Raw genomic sequence first — 18,519 nt, 5'->3', positions numbered from 1 at the left:
TCCATAAAATAGAAAGAAATATCAAAAGCAGAAAACATGATAAAAAAAATTAGTAAACGAAAGAAGGCAAAATAAAAATAATACATAAAATGAAGATAAGATGAAAAAAATCAAAAAATAATATAATCAAATAATAAATAAAATCCTCATAAAAAATCAAAAAATAAATAAAATCCTCAAATCCTTTTCTTAGTTTCACATTGAATATAAAGTGAGTATAATATTTAATTATAATATTTAATTCAAATGTCCTCCATAAGAAAACAAGATAGAAAAATCATAATAATAATAGTAATAATTCATAGATTAAAAATCAATAAAAAGTAAAAGCAGAAAAATACTATAAACAAAAGAAAAATAGTACATAAAAATGTACAAAAGGAAAAAAAAATCACAGCGAGGGCCAAATGGAACAGAGTAGATTAAGATTCCATTCATATGTACATCACATTCAAATTAAGAAAATAATAATAATATCCGATAATCTACGCTCACCAAGGTGGAAAATATAGCATTCAGGCACAGCAGCAACGATTTCATTGTGAAGTCGAACAGCTCTTGGAATATGAGCCATTCATATTTTATCGGGTACAACACTAGTATTTTATATTGGCGGTAGTGAAACTTTTTGAGTTTGCGTGTTCAAAAATCTAAAATGTAAGGTTGGAAATGTGCCACGTGCCATATAAAGAAATCATTACCCATTACCTATGTATGTATGTACATATGTACATATATGTAGCTAGGTGTTAGCCAAGCTTTTTATCCAAGGAATGAAATTGAAATGCCAGAATTATTTCATTTTTTTAATAAGATTTTTTATCACATTTTTTAAAATAATTTGAAAAATAAAATATTTAAGCGATTACCAATTATTTCCTATAATATTGGAGGGCTTCAATTGATTTTTTTACCAATTGTAAGAAATTATTTCTTATCTACTCGCATTCGGTGTGTTTTCGCCCTAACACTGGCCGTTGAACGTACCATACTGGATTCCCCCTCTCTTCCTCTCATTTGTGAGGCACGTGTATAAGGGGCTTCCCGCAAAAAGAATTATTTCAGGGGTTTTCATGAAGAATATGTAAAACATGAAGACCCTGCATTCTGAGATTTGGAGATATAAAATAAAATATAAATCCTGGTCACTCGCTATCCATCACAGTGCGGCAGGTGTCGAATGCCTTCGGACTCTTTACTTGGGTGATTTTCATATTTAACTTTTTAAGTGATATCAACATATATTCAAATCAAATTGATGAAAACGATACGTGAATTGAATAATTATTAGATTGGACAAAAAAAAAATCAGAGCTTCAGCGTGGAACAAAGAAGGCTATTTCACGGAGGATTAGAGAGCAGGAATTTCGGATCGGTTTCCTTATTTTCGTTTCGGCCAGGAAGACAATCCTCTCGCCGGTACGAGTGGATCTCAAGTTTTCGTTAAACGTTTCGGGATCGCGGGACCGGGACACGTACGCAGCATTAGTCGGGTATGGACGACATGTTACCAGACAAATGAATGACCCACACGACGCGCATCTGCGATAAGGTCAAAAACGGGTCCCAAAAGAAACGAAAGAATCAGCCGAATCGTTTTTAAACAAATCTACCACGTCGTTCGAAAGAAAAAGAGTACAGTGACCATACTGTTGGCCAGGCGTATCTACATATATATGTAGATTTCAGCGCTCAAATTGTCCAACATACTTTCGGAATTAGGGCGTCTTACACATGTTAAACCAAAGCCCTCTAATATGTATATACTCCGACATCAATTGAACTCAGTTATTTAAATTTTCACTTTTTTTTGTAAAGTTGTGCAGAATATGTGAAATGTATTGTACAGGCTATTCGAACAAAACATGTCGCTTTCATCAGCAACATGTTTTTAGGTGAATCCACGAATAGCTGGACCCTTTTTACAATGGAAAATAGTTAATATTTCTATAGGAAAAATTTCAATCTACGTGCAATCCATGTCCAATTGCAATCCACGTGCTTATAATGGGTCTACCTCACGGCACCCAAAGTGAAAAAGGTCGAAAAAGCAAATATCGGAAGGCCTACCTAATATAACTTGTATTTTTTGAAATAAATATACATACATATGTACATACATATAAAAATATTTATATATACATATATATATATATATATATATATATATATATATATATATATATATATATATATATATATATATATATATCTTAAAATAGTGGTATTTTTGTATTATGTTAGATTTTGGTGAGTTGGTTTTCTCAGTTACTTTATAAGAAAATCAGCTAAAAACCGACGGGTATTACTTTCCGGGTAATTGGATGGCCTAGTTTGAAATTTCTTGCTTTCTTCTATATTCTCTTGGGTAGAATTTGAGTACTTCGTCTATATCCCGTTTATATTTCAACCTTTTCATTAATTCCGGCGTATCCATAATGCATCTCGTACTTTTCATCCACGCCTTCCTGTTGTTATTATTATATAACTATTATATTTCCAAGCTTCTCTGTATTTGAAGCAAAATTTTTGACTGCATATAAATTTTATTACCGGAACAATGCAGTTTTATTAGTCTGCTTTCTTTCGTTTGTACATAACTAATCCGGTGGTTTCAGAAAGTTGTTATTTAATCACGAGCCTTTGCTTCGAGTGTCGTATTTTTATTGCGTTGTGGTTTTATTATTATATATAAAAATGCTATTTGAATATAAGTTTTTTTATTGTTCAATTTTAGTGACGAATATATTATATAATATGATTCGTTTTTTTTGTAACTCTTTATTTTGGAATTTTATTATTTTTTTTTATTATGAATTTTTGTCAAAAATCGTAGGAATATCCGTATCCCTGTAATCAAAGCCCAGAGTTGTTGTCCGTCACTGCTGCAATAAACATATATATATATATATATATATATATATATATATATATATATATTTTTTATTTTTATTTTTTTATTTTTTTATTTGTAATATAAAAAAAATGGGTGACATAGTACATAATATTTTACAGGATATAATGTTTATTTCATAGTTGGACATGTATTCCTTATCAGATAAGAGTAGCTCTTGTGCCTGATATTGAACTTAAATGATCCTAAAATACTGAAATATGTACATAGCTAAAGTTTGGACCATTTTCAAGTAATCATGGAAAATTTCAGGGATCAAGTTCTGATCTCTACTTAATGTGTTGTAGTTTGTTTAGAAAGTAAGCCAATTTAGAGTTAATGCTTTGATATTTGAAATACTTTTGAATGAAAGTTGAAAGCAAATAACATATATTAAATTTAAAAGTTGAAGTAAGGGGACTGGGTTACTGATGAAAGAGTAATATATGTAAATAAGTACCTGATTATATGAGCCGTTACATTTGAAAGTCGCGGAAGTTCTTTTTTCAAGTAAAAACACTGTTCGACTTAATTAAAAAAATATTATAACTTATTTTAATTTGATATCTCCCGAATCATGGAAAAGCAGAATAAATATATTACAGGCCACCAGTATTTTTAAATATTATTAAACGTAAAACATTATATTTAATGTTTTGCGAGATATTTCTCAAAATGAAGTAAAGTGGACCTATTTCACTTTTAATTATGCCGGCTCATATGTGAATGTATGTATAATATATACCTAAATATACATATCAATCGACTATTACACATATTTCGGCATTGCGATGGGGTTAATATCTTAGGATGTGACTTGATAATCCTTCGGAAATTTGTTTTCATTCCTGCCATTATAGAAAATATTTTAGAGTTTCACACTTTTTATGAAACATTAAAATAAGCATTGAAGTGAATCACCTTCTGAGTTGGACAGGTGTATGTAGAGTAAAAATGTTATTTTTATATATAAAATGTATTTATTGTATATACGATGTATTAATACATCAAATATTGTATATAATATAAAATATTTGTATTTATAATATATAGATATATCCGTTTTAGTGTTGCTTTTCCCTTTTTCACCAGTTATGGTTTCACCGTTATCCCGTTTTCTCACCGGCACGGAAAATGTAATGGAAAATCGTGGGAAAACTTAAGGGAGAAGTCATTCACCCGCCTCCCCCCTCCGTCTCACCTCCCCCTCCCCATAGTCGACCTACCCTTTCTTTCTCTCTCAGAGCTGTAGACATTTTTTACTGTGTGACACATTAAAGTCATTTCGATGGGAGATATACGGGGGCGCGTGCCCCGCAACGCGGATAATTTAAGGGAATTTTCCGCACGTTTTGGATTTAGGGGCTCTGTGGCCTGGACCGGCTCAAAGTCACCCTCGCTTGCTCAGTCAGATGGCCCCAACCTTTTCGACGATCGAGAGAATTAATTTATTCGCAAAGAGCTCGCAGCTCTTACGGGTGTTTTATAAAAGCCGTTGAATATTCAAACTGGAGTAGTCGAAAAGTTGCATTTATACGACAAGAGTTTGCACTCTATTCGCAATCGAAAATAGGTAGTGGTGTTATTTTATCGAATTCCTTTGAATTTTGCAACGTTTAAAATTGATTGCTTAGTTGTGATTCTCATGCAATAAGAATTTTATTTAGCGAACGTCAACTATTAACGGTTGCATCACTTTACACATCCGCTAGCCACTGTGCTGAGATACACGCATCCAGTTAAAAATGTGTGTTTTAAGTTAAAATGATGTAAATTCTGCAAGACTTATTATTGTAATTAAGGCTTCCAATCCCGGGATCCCGGTGTTTTCTGGTACCGTGAATCCCGGTGCTGAAACTAGTCTGAATACCGGGAATACGGTGCTGGCAAAATTATATAATTATAAATACATTATATAATGAACAATAGTGGGATGAGCAATGACAATCATAGTTCATTTGTTTTCTCTGGCCCGTTTTGACGCCGGCTTGCGAAAAATAATAAATACAATAAACCAGAGGTGGGATTTTTTCTCTTATAAAAGTCAAAAATGTGACCGCGATTCTTTCCACACCTCTGAACATATTAAGCTGAAAATTTATATGTGTATTCTTTATGTAGAGTTGATAAGGTATTGGTCATAATTCGTAAAACGGAAGTAGAACTTTTATCTTGTGTAAGTTTCCCAACAATTGTGTTCAATTCGTATCGAAAATGCTCAAAGCCGATATGTATGATTACATAGATAAAGTCGTGGGTCACATCCGAATTTGTTTACATAAAATCAATGTAATTGTAGTTTTTATATTAGGTGGATTGTTTCGATGAATAATTACTAGACGGTACAAGGTATTTGTAAAAAACGAATCAATGAATCAAAGTGATGTTTTTTACTTTATTTGATTATATTAAAGGATGTTATTTATTTAATCTTAGAAATCTAGAAATGGATGCGAACCTAAAATTTAAAGAATATAGCCAAACTCTCAAAACAAGAACGCCAATATGAGGAGTATTTTTTGCGTGAAACATCGAGAGAGTTTGCAAAATGCAATTAAACGGTTTTGAAATATAAAAATATGCAATTGAACATTTTTTTTGTTATACATTTGATCCCGGGATCGGAAATTCCTAGCACCGCAATCTCGGTGCTGAAGTAATCTTCCGGGATTGGAAGCACTAATTGTAATTAACCTAAAAAATCGTTGTATCATGTATTAAACGTCGAATAATGTAAAATAAGTGCAAGAAATTAGTGAAATAACGGTTGAAACAGAGCCGTATTTTCAAGGCGGATATCATTCACATACTGACCGTTGGAGCGCAGAGTACTAAATGCTTAATCTCTCTCACATCTTTGTGGCATGAGTACAAGGGGCTTTGTATACATTGATCAATGTTTTTATTTCACAATTCGAATCATAGAGGTTTTGACGAGGAATACATTAAATATGAAAACTCTGCATTCAGTATATTTGGAGAAATAAAATATAATATAAATCTTTGTCACTCGCTATCCTTTACAGTGTGGCAAGTGCTATGTACATATTAATATGCATTGTACATATATTACATATGTACATATGTATGTATAGTAAAATGATAAAATTAAATTGAAATTTAAATAAAGTGTTCTACATAATTCGTAATTTATGTGTGTTGACGTAATGTAACTAATTTTGAATTTTTTTTTATTTTTTAATATTGTCTGGTGAAAATTACAACACATTTACAAAAAGTTGTATGTCAGTCCATACGGCTATGTCACCTTTCTCTGGTATTCTTAAATAAATAAATATATGTAAATATTTCTATTATTGGATCATAGCGACATAATAGGTATCCTCAATCCAGAACCGAGCTAGAGCAGTCTGTAATTTAAATGGTGTAAAATATTGTGCATAATTTACGCAAAAAGAATTATAAATTTTCTTTGAAATAATTTTTATTAAGTCAAAAAACATGTGATACTATTGTTTTTTTTTGCAATTTTCAACATTACAGTCAGAAAATACTATACAAGTAGCTTTCAGTTTTTATTACTTTATAAAAAAATCAAAGTTTGGCGCTTATAGTAGATATCTACGGTAATTGAACTGGGAATATTTTAACCCGCTGTCCATTATCAATATATTTTGAAATTCAGTCTGGTATGAAGCTTTTAAGTGATTTTTAATAGTCAAGTTTGCCGTAATAAAATTCTATATTCATAATTTTATCGCTTGTCACCGTGACTGATCAGTTTTTCTATATTATTCACTGAACGGAAACGTCACTTCCTCTTGTACTTTATCTATTTTTCATTCACGCCAACATTGCAAACGAATTCAGTCTAAATTTTTCAATAGCAAAAAAAAAACCATATTTATACGATTTTTCTTTTGTTTATCAAAAATAGTAACAGCAAGTGATATTCTAGAAATGTATGAGAGATATTCATTAATATTCGGTATTAATTCAACATTGGTTGATGTTGACGTAAGCCTTTGTTCGTACTCGAATATTTCAACTTTTAACGAGGCTCCCTGCAATAATGGAAAAAAAATCACAGAAGTGAATATACATATGTACATACATATGTTGTACTCACATCGCATGTTGCAACAACCCTAGCCGGAACGGAGACTCATAATAAAACTTGAACTGTTTTCACGCAAAAGTTAATTACTACGGCGAGTGTGCTCGTCCCCATAGTACGAGGAAATTGCAATGTTTCACAGGTGGGGGGCTCAGGAGGGAGAGAGAGGGAGGGGATTGTTGGAAAAAGGGGGGTCACTCCCTAGGCTTGGGGGCCCCTAGAGGTCCTGCTGTCTGGACATGTTTATGGGAAACACTTCGTCCAGACGAGGACTAGGAGGTTTTGCTTCATCTCGTCGTAGCTCCATGTGTATCATAAGGTTTAGTAAAACCAGGGTGTAAAAAAACCTTCAAAGTGATACAGTTTATTGGTGCTTCGTTTGTCGCTTACGCCCTTTTTACCCTGTCGTATAATTCTAGTAGCGTTGAACTGTGTCATACATACATTTGTATTGTAAGGTATGTTTACAATACAAATGTATGTATGTATATACATACATACATATGTATAGTGAACCTGACTTCCCAAGTTCCCAATTTCTATAGAGGCACCGAGAGGTAGTCGGGTTCGATCCCCTGCCAATCTGTAATGCTGCTGGTCAGATTTGGATATTTGTGACTTCAAGCCGATAGATTCCTATCAGTGTTTGTCAATTTATCTGATTTCAATGTTGAAACGGTTTCTCCATCAAATTGGCAAAAACATCCTACTCACTATGTCACCACTATCTGAATTTGATTTATGTACAATAAAATTTACATACAAGTTTAAATCGATAGATGGATTAATTAATAGCTAATTTCGAGTTTTTCAGCATCTCGAAATTCAGCGATTTATGTAATTAAAAATGCTGCAATGTTTTTTAATTGGCAAGGAAGGAGCATTGGGGCTTACTTGTTAGCTTTCCTGGTATATATCTATGTAAAAAAAAATGGACAGATTTATAAGTTCCATAATATGAACGTGACGTATCCGTTACGGCAGTAGCATATATTCATATAATACAGCAATACATGTTACCGAAATGTATCACGGAAAACCGGTTTTATTTGGACACTTGGCGAGCGCATACTTAACAAGGAAAGTGCGCATGCGCATATGAATATTTTCGGAAACGTCATATTGTGACAAACTTGATACGACGCAAGCAACATTGTGCCATATTGTCGCGCTCTGCAATGTATACATATGTATGTAAGTCGACTTTGCTCAGCACTCGGCCAAAACAAGTCAGAACGAGCCAAAACGTCCGCTGCTGTATAGTGTGAATAAAAGTAGTATTTTCTGTGCACTGTTATCGCACAGTACTGGATAGTGTTAATATGTAGACCTTTTTCAGCCAGTATTATTTTATTTCGTATACTTAGTTATTTTTTTAGATAAGTGTATGTAAACGTTTTAATGATCTTAATTTATCTGAATTTTGTATGTATGTATTATTAGTAAACTGTCTTCAATTTCATTAACAAACAATTTAAAATATATACATTTACATATATACAAACATAATTTAAAAGTTATTTTATTTTTTATTATTTTATTTTATTTATTGAAAAATCAAAAGACAACAAGATGTAGACATGTATAAAAAACAAATAGTAAATATATATGTATAATATTGTATATAACATCCGAGTCCAATAACAGATTTTTACAAAGATAATTAAAAAAATGAAAAAGTTAAATATATAAGAAAAACAAATGAAAAAGAAAATAATAAAAGCTATAACATGACAAAATAGCACATTGCATAATTAAAATATAATATTAAAATATTGGAAAAAGGTTATAAAATAGAATAAGAGAAGAAATTGAAATTTACAAAAATAAACAAATGAAAAAGGTAAATACAAGATAAACAAATGAAAAGGAAAAGAATGAAAGCTATAACATGACTAAATAGCACATTACATAACTGAACTAAAGTATAAAAATATTGGAAATATTGGAAAAAGGTTATAAAATAGAATAGGAGAAGAAATGAATCGATCGGTCAAGATTCTCTTGATGTTAGACCTGAATTGATGTAGGAAAATACCGAACAGATCAACCTCATTCAGCTCTCCGTTAAACATAAGCGATAAACGCGTTGCAGATAAGAATATTTTTGGGAATTAGTATTGAAAGGATTAAGTGAAAAGAGTGCAACGTGTCTAGAATACCGAACTTTTGAACGAAATTAACCTTATTCAGTAAATCAGAACAATCAAGGAAACCATTTATGAGCTTAAAGAAGAATGTAGCATCAGTAAGTCGTCGCCTGACAGAAAGATTGTTAAAAGATAGGATTTTTAAAATATCGGGAACAGTAGAAAGCGTATAGGTAGGAAAAAGGTAGCGTAAGGATTTAATAAATTTAAGTTGAACTTTCTCAATACAATTAATATGGGATAAATAAAAAGGTGACCAGATAATTGAGGCAAATTCAAGGTGAGACCTTACAAAGGAAAAATAAAGTAATTTAAGTACATAAGTTTCATTAAAGGGTTTTGTTGAGCGGAGTAGGAATCCAAGATAAATGCTTTGTTGGTAATAAAGGAAATATGTTCAGAGAAATCTAGTTTATTATTGAGTATTACACCAAGATCCTTAATAGAAGATGACGTGTTTAGGATTGAATGATTTAATTGATAGTGATTGGTGATAATTGACTTATTTCTAGTGAAATTTAAAATAGAGCATTTTTCTAGATTAATAAAAAGATCATTATTTTAACAATATATAGAGAATCTATCTGGATCTTCTTGTAGCTTATGACAATCGTCTATAGTGTATATAGGTTTGTAAATTTTTAAATCATCAGCGTACAGAAGTATGGCCAATATTCCAGTTATGGCCAATATTCCAGATGCTTTTTTACTCCCGGTGAAAGTATTGACAAAATTTACGAGACGCTTACGTTGCAGATATGACTGTTGGAAGGTGAACATCTTATGTACATATGGCTATACATACATATCTATATGTATAGGTGTATAAATAAATATTTATATACATACATATGTGATCGAGAACAAAGCCTGAGGGTTGAACTTTATTTATTATTCTGCACCACGTATTTTGCGGGGTTTTCTGAATTTCGAGAGCCTCATTCGAAACCATGGTCACGAAGACTTATTGAAATAATATTCACCTAAATCGGCCATATATTCGAGACCCGATAAAAGGACGTATGTGTTGTATTATGTGTGTTATTTATATTACCTATTATACATTCAAACAAACATATATGTACACACGCACACGTGCACACACACACATGTGTATACTTACAAGTAAATAGCGAATCTTGAAATATGTAGCTTGTAATGAAAATTTTCCAATACCTAATCATTTTCTGGTAGAATTTAATTAATTATCGGTATGTATGAATGTACATATAAGGGGTGGCTCTCATTTTGATGAAATCGAGTATGTGACTTTTGTATATAATAATATTGTATATATACACATATGTATATTGTAATGCCACTCCAATATACACATATGTATATTGTAATGCCACTCCAATATACACATAAATATTTGTACTCATCATGAGTATAGAAATGAAAACCAAAAGCTTAACCTATGATATTACATATGTTTTTTAATAAAAGTTGTAAAAATTGGTTTATTGCAAACTGCAATTGGTTACCTTAAATCAGCGATGCACAACCTTTTTGACAGATGAGCCAATTTATCTATTTTCTAATTGTTCACGGGGGAGGAGGGGGGGGAGTTGCGCAAAAGTGTTGAAGAATGTTAATGATATTAAGACAGACATGATATTCTACTTGCTTGTCTAAGTCTTGGGAGAAACAATAATTTTGGACCTTTTTATAGAAGGGGGGGGGATTTAAGAATTTTTAAAATACAATATTCTTCATTTTTGACAAGTTTAATAACTATTACAGAAAAGACATGCGCTGCAGGCAAAAAAACTTTAATATTTATACTATTTATTCATATTACAATTAATCTTAGTTATTTTATAATAGTTACTTATCTTTTCTATATTAAAATTTTATTTTTTTCTTATTATTTATAGTAATGATTGTCTTTTTTTAATGTTAATGTTATAGTCCATCCGCTTAGGTAAAACGTATGTACATACATACATGCTGTCTCTTAGACCCCATCTCGACCAATAGCATTTCGCATATTCGACCAATGCTATTGGTTGATAGGTGGTGTAAGGGACAGCATGTACGTTTTTCTTAAGTGTCTTCCTACAGCGGACCAATTATAGTGTACGGCCCAATTATTAGGAAAAAATTCTTATAAATGTTCTTAATACAATTTATACATAATATTTGAAATAAATATAATAATGAGAGTATAATAAGTAAAATAATAGTATACTATGTGTAGTAAGTAGACTTCGGCTTTGGCTTGATGCTCTTTAAATAACAATAGACCTTTTCATTAGCTAACAAAGCAAGAGAGTAAAAAAACATGCTTGACAATAGTAATTGACATTAGTGAACCATTTTTTATTCAAAAAAACGTCTTCTCAACGCCGATCTTTGATAATAAGAGTATACTAGAAAGATGTGGATAAGTCGTTGGGGTATTTTGGGTTCTTCCTCTTTTGACACCTCCTTATTCTAAATTCGAATATTCTGCATTTGCACTACTTGAATCGTCGATACTCTGTATTTTGATACCCATCTACACTCGTTTATTTAAAACTCATTTATGTATATATGTATGTACTAGCTGAACCCGGCATGTGTTGCAATGCCAAAATAAGGCATGCAATTCTCGTTCCCGTTCCCGTTGCGTTCCCGTTCCCGTTTCAAGTGATAGTTGGAGCTCTACTAACGTCTCTTCTTGCCGTCATAAACCAACTGGTAACGTGGTTACCAACGAATACATTTCCTTGACTACACAATGGCGCTTTAAACTTTCGCGTCGGTAAAATCGTAACTACGAATATTATTAGTAAGAGGTTTTTTCTTGTTTTTTTTATCACAGTAAGCTTACCCGACATGCATACAACAAATACTGAAAGTTCCATCGTAATCGGTTGGGTAGTTTAGGAGCCTATACGAGACAGACAGACAGGCCGACAAACAGACAAGCAGACATTCAATTTTAAATATATAGAGTATCGACTGAGCCGAAAAAAGATGACGTCACGGTCTAAGCCGAGCTTATTGAAGTACAGCACCGATGTACACACTGTACGTCAATCGCGAACGATCTTACCGATCTGCCTCGTTGCAAAGGAAGCACGAGAGGACTAGTACGTTCATGGGGCAAAAGTATGGTGGCGTGAAGTGAGCAAGTGTAGTGTGTGTGGAGTGTTACGAGTTAAGTTACACACGTGCGCACGTGTAAAACCGACTTTATTGTGGGGCGTAAAAAGCTTATGCGTACGGAACCGGTTAAAATTTATTGCACCGTTCGCGTTATCCGCCTCCGTGTCGTTGCGGAAGTGCTACTGTGCCAAGAATTATATATTGGACTTCCGAACCGGAAACGAATATGTGCCAGAGTGTGTGTGTGTGTGTGTGTGTGTGTGTGTGTGTGTGTGTGTGTGTGTGTGCGAGACCGCATACGCTAAAACGCAATTACATTATTTTATTAAAACGTGAATTATTGCCGATTTCGGATCCCCGTTACGTTAACGACTTTTCAAGCTGGTGCGGTGGCTCGTACTATGTAGTTTGTCGCAGGCACGAAAATTATTAAGCGAGATTGTCAGATCTGTTCAAACGTTCAATTACATATATACATATGTATGAGTGTATGTAATGGATAGGTGGCGGTGAGTGCTGTCGCACGGTAGTGCCGGTGTTTTTTTTTTTTGGCATTTTGCATTCTTTGTGACATTATCGTGCATCAGACACTGTTCAGATGTCGATCTCTACATATGTAAGATAGAATTTTCAAAATGGAGAGTGAAAAACATTACAAGATGTCTATTTGGGACTGTTAAGAAGTGGAAATTTCAAAATGGTGATTTCAACACGGACGGCCTTAAGTAGGGTGACAATATTTCCCAGGATTCCCAGAACGGGACGCTCCGCAAAAAAATTATCCCCCCCCCCCGCTATATAAAAAATATCGGATGTGATCAATCCACGACTTATGTATTTGAGGAATATTTTTTTATTTTATTTATGTATTTTTATTTTTACATACATACATACATATATACAAATGTACCAGGAAAACTTAAGAGGACTGTACACCCGAAAGCTTAATTTTGTTGCCGTTCCTTTCTTCGATATATATATTGAGTGAATGCGACAATATATATCAATATATATGTTGAGTGAATGCGACAGTTGCACTTCGACCAGATAATACGTATTTTAAATCGACAAAATCAAGGTTTCGTATTCTCCAATTTTCTCCTCTGAAACTGAACCGATTTTTAAAAAAAATTCATCATCAGTATGAGAAAGATATTTTCTGTGCACTTATGTGCATATTTTTTTTAAATCAACCGTTAAATAAGCACGCTGGACTCTTTTCGTGGGTGTAAAAAAGAGGCGTTTTTATAGATGTTTGGCGGTTCCTAGCTCCTATAAAAAATAACTAATCAAAAAAATAAAACGATAGATGCCTCCAAATGGTAGATATCCATACCATATTAAAAAATAATTTCTCTAGTGCCATCATTGAGGAAGGGAGAAGTGTAACACGTTTGTATGGACAAGGCGCTTGATTGATTTTTGGCTCGATTGACATCGAGTCAAAAATCAAGGTCTGGCTAGCAGCAGGACTCTAGTGGAACTCGAACCCGTGACCACACTGCTCGAAAGCATAATATGGTAACCACTAGTCCACACACCACACGGCTTTGAGCAAAAAGTTTCAGTTTTGAGGCCTTCAACCGGCGTTTCTATGAACTTGCAACAAGCCTGTCACAGAATTCGATTATGTTCTTTTAAATTGTTGGCTTTTTTATTTGGACTGAATTACCAAGCAAACAAAATTTAGAAAATGTTCAGCCTTGCATGTCCTTCTGATGAGAAAATTTGAATTTAGCGAACGTAAAAAAATTCAAATAAATAAGTAATGATTAATTTGAGAAACCCTGACTTATCACACACAAATATAATATGTCATTCTAAATATTATTGAATACATATGTACCTACATATGTACGTATGTATAAATGTACATATGAAGACTTTTGAAAATACCCTTCTTCGAACAGCTTATGTGTATTCTACACCAGGCTTTCTCAATCGTCTCAGGGCTTTCTCAATTCTGCGCACTTGACACTGCTTAAATCAGACTCTTAATAATACATAATTTTGAATGAATATATGAATGAGCAATTTAATTGAAATGCATGTTCACGGTCTTTTTGTTATTAATAACCTCGAAAGGTATTCGCACGATAGTTCACAAAATGCAATATTTTGATTTTTAAATGCTTTTTATTATTACGAAATTATGTTCACAATACATCTTATATCTATTTTAATAGCTACTGATCTACTGATCATTTTCTATTTTACAATTTAATTTAATTTGGTTAGTAATTATGGTATTATATTATTCTAATGTTAATCTACACCATAATAGGAAAAAGAGCTCAAAAACCTATTTACAATCCTTATAAATGTTCATAATACATCTAATACATAATATTAATTAAAGACTGTCTAAAGTCGATGACCTAAAGCAGATTGTGTTTAGGTAATCTGTGTTTATACCTGAAGGGTATAGACATTTTGTTGTAATCACCGAGACTCTTCACAAGTGTGTTAGTATGGTTATTAGTGATTCTGTCATAGAATCTACTGGTTAATTTTTTAGTAATGTCTGTAACAAACGGAATATTATATATGGCATGCGGTTTTTTCAAGTTAGTATATATGGGTGTACAAAATGCAATATGCGCTGCAAGTAAGATTAATTTTATGTATGTAGATGCAAAGGGTACATGTACATACCTGTACATAAATATGTATCATAAAACCAGTTTACGTTTGAAATAACTTGTGTGAAAGTATTTGCGTTTTAAAATTACAAATTAAATTAAATTAAAAAAAAATTAAATTAATTATCACATTTTAAATGATTTTTTTTCTTGATGTTAGTTACATGTATATATATGTATGTATACAGTATTTGAAAGGTTCGTTTTGCTACGTATAGGAGTGTTGAAGATCAGTATTTTAGTGTATAATGAAGTGTATGAAGTGTATGAATAAATTAAATAAAGCGTTCAGTTTCAATAGTTTTCTGTTTTCAACGTCGTGTCCTGTACAATTTTTAATTTGCAAAAATGAATACATTAATTGGCGATTCATATTGTTATTTGCCTTTTTATTTAAAATTTTTCGCAAGTGTAATACGCCTCGTCGCATCTTTAATTGGAGTTTCGAGCAGAACGCTTTTATGGTCTTTTTCAAGCCGGGAAATACTTAAGAAGACTTTCAGGAAATTCTTCTTTAGCGTTTCGTATCTTTTTCCATCAAGAGACTATGATAATTGGCGAGCCAAGGCCCTTCTTGTTTCGCGGCAATTTTCCATATAGCTCATTTCTCATTTTTTCTTCATATTTCACTCTATTACCATTTACTAATGGTCTTCGAGAGAAAACCGATATTTAAATGTAATTAAGATCATTTATTTGATCAAATTGAAAGGTTGCTTTGAGAACTTTTATGAATATTTTCCACTCAAATGATGTTTAATGCTCTAGGTGCTTTAAGATTTCTAGAAATTGCTACTATTGTATAATTTATATGCAATGTATATAAGCCCCCTTATAGGGATATATCAATAAAATTGAGGAATAGTAAGCTGCACTTAATCGTCAAATTTGTATGGGCACCGTCGAATCGGTAAGCCGCTTGAAAGCTTTTATTGGAGTCGGTATTATGTATACCAATATATTACATGTACATACATATATCTAGTTGAATATGTACATGAATCATCATATATATACATATATATATATATATATATATATATATATATATATATATATATATATATATATATATATATATATGTATATATGTATATATATATATATACATATATATATATATATATATATATATATATATATATATATATATATATATTTATATATATATATACATATATATATATATATATATATATATATATATATATATATATATATATGTATATATATACATATATATATATATATATATATATATATATATAAATATATATATATATATATATATATATATATATATATATATATATATATATATATATATATATATATATATATATATATAAATATTATATATAAATATTATATATAAATATTACTGTGCCGAAAAGATAAACTAGAAAAAATAAGACCTAAATGAAAAATAAACGGTTCTTTAATATTCATCTATATTTTAAACAAACTGATTTTGACCAATAAGATCAATTATGCTATTTTTCAGAACATTCGTTTAATATTTTCTTCGGAAAAAAATGTTTTTGAAGGGAACGTAATCGAATGCTTTTTTTTTACTTTTGATGTTTTTAATATACGAGGCACAGTTATTTGGGCACACATTGAAGGGGAATTGAAATTAAATTTCCCCTCACAACATGTATTTTTTATAATTTGTATTAAGTATATATAATTTGTATTTATGAGTCGTACTAGTACTATGAATAAATTGAGGCTTTTTTTACTCTTTCAGGTAAATGCAATACCATTCTGGGAATGGAAAGCGGGAAAATTCTCGATAAAGACATTTCAGCCAGTTCTACATTCGACGCGTCCAGCGTAGGACCACAGAGGGCCAGGTACGTTTGTTTTCATTTGATATGCACATACATACGTATGTAAATGTATGTATGTAATGTAAATCACGATTGTGTACGATTTATACAGGATAAAGAGGTCTAAAAGAGTGATGTCGATTTTATTAGTAACATGTAGATTATTCGCGATTTAAAAAATAACTTATTCACATTTTTCTCTCAGATTGATGTCGGCTATTATGTCGATAAAAAATATCATTGGATCATTTTATCAGTCATTGGATATTGGAATAGGATCTAACTTATTAAATAAAAACTATCAATTATATAATTCAAAAGCTTAGTTAGACAAAAACATAAACGATAAATTTTCCTACTATGTAGATTGTAAGGAAACTAATCGGTCATTGCTAAGAAATCTGAAATTACAGTAGGAATGGAGTTTTTTATTTATGTGTTCTAAGTTATTAACAAATACTCGATAGAAAGGATTTCAAACAGTACTAACACATTCCAGTAGACTTCTTACAAATTAATTAAAAAGCAAGGCAACAGTATTATGGGATTTAAAGGCCTCGAATAGTCTCATATTTGTGATAACTTTTTTATTTTGATTGTTATTAAGTGTGATTTCTCAATTAACTCGAATATTTATTCAATATTATTTAATTTTATAATTTAGTCATTGTCTAATAAAGAACAAAAAATTAAAAAAACAACCACTAATTGCAATTGTATTTCTTAATTCCAATACCGTAAAATTACAAACAATATTTGATAATTGAACAATTGAAATTTGAACATGTAAACTATGAATTCAATTTAAATATTATTATCAACCGCAAAACAGATATTGAGCAAAACTACAATGCACATTTCTAATGTACATATGTATAATATTATTGTATATTTTTCTAAAAATCTACAAACGCGTAGTTTACTAACACGACTGACTTTGAGGGGTCGATCTAATGCAAAATTAATTCTGAAAACAAAATATGAAATATATTATATATGTAGTTACATATATGTATGTATTATATTACTTTGAATTGACTGATAGTCAACTAATTATTATCAATAAATAATAAAGCGTTATTTTTAATATAAGTGTCGACGCAATGTGCATTGTTACTGAAAGTCAAGAGGCCAACTAATTAAACCTACAATATATATATATATATATATATATATATATATATATATATATATATATATATATATATATATATTATTATAAAGGGTAATTATTGCTCTATTCAACGATACCCGGTGCTCGCTCTGTTTAACGACGTATGAATGCTCGAGTATTACTGCTACAATCTTGAGTTTGTAGCAATTTCCTCATGAATGAATGCAGTTCTACATATGTCAAAAGCTATTCAATATTATTGGCTCGTGAGGTCTTCAATCATATCCAATATTACGACAAATTCCGATTGCTTATGGGCATGTCGGTCGAAGTATGCCTGTACTACTAATTACACGAGAGATGTCATACACACATATGTACACACATACATATATTGAGATTAGGAAAATGGACGATGGGAAAGGGTGGCTTGTCGTGACCGGAGCCCGTTTGCCAGTTTCAACCGTATTCAAATTACTTAAACAATTTCACCCCAATTCCCAAACCGGTTTGCCAAGACTGGAGTCACGAATGGAACAGCGACACTTAATCGTTCGTTCCTGAGGAAATTTCCATTTAATTTCTTTCCCGTGAGGGATCTGTCGGTAACGAGGGTGCAATGTGCATTATGCACTCTGTAAAAACCTGCGAATCTGTAATTATGTATATATGTACATACATTGTTTGTCGGCACAAATTTATGCTCTGCGAAGT

The 18,519-nt window shown here is 31.5% G+C and overlaps 1 protein-coding gene across 1 annotated transcript in view; it reads left to right on the top strand.

Annotated features, from left to right (window-relative positions):
- Positions 1-18,519, top strand: part of LOC143922781 (discoidin domain-containing receptor 2-like) — a 212,969-nt gene that overhangs the window by 34,061 nt on the left and 160,389 nt on the right. The window contains exon 3 of the mRNA XM_077446112.1: positions 16,610-16,715. Within this exon, the coding sequence (XP_077302238.1) occupies positions 16,610-16,715 (106 nt within the window). The remainder of the gene's footprint in view (positions 1-16,609; positions 16,716-18,519) is intronic.

The sequence above is a fragment of the Arctopsyche grandis genome, chromosome 2 (genome assembly GCF_051622035.1).
Source record: "Arctopsyche grandis isolate Sample6627 chromosome 2, ASM5162203v2, whole genome shotgun sequence".
NCBI classification, from domain to species: Eukaryota; Metazoa; Arthropoda; class Insecta; order Trichoptera; family Hydropsychidae; genus Arctopsyche; species Arctopsyche grandis.
The sequence above is the reverse complement of the archived record's forward strand: the minus strand, read 5'-3'. Positions and strand labels throughout refer to the sequence as shown.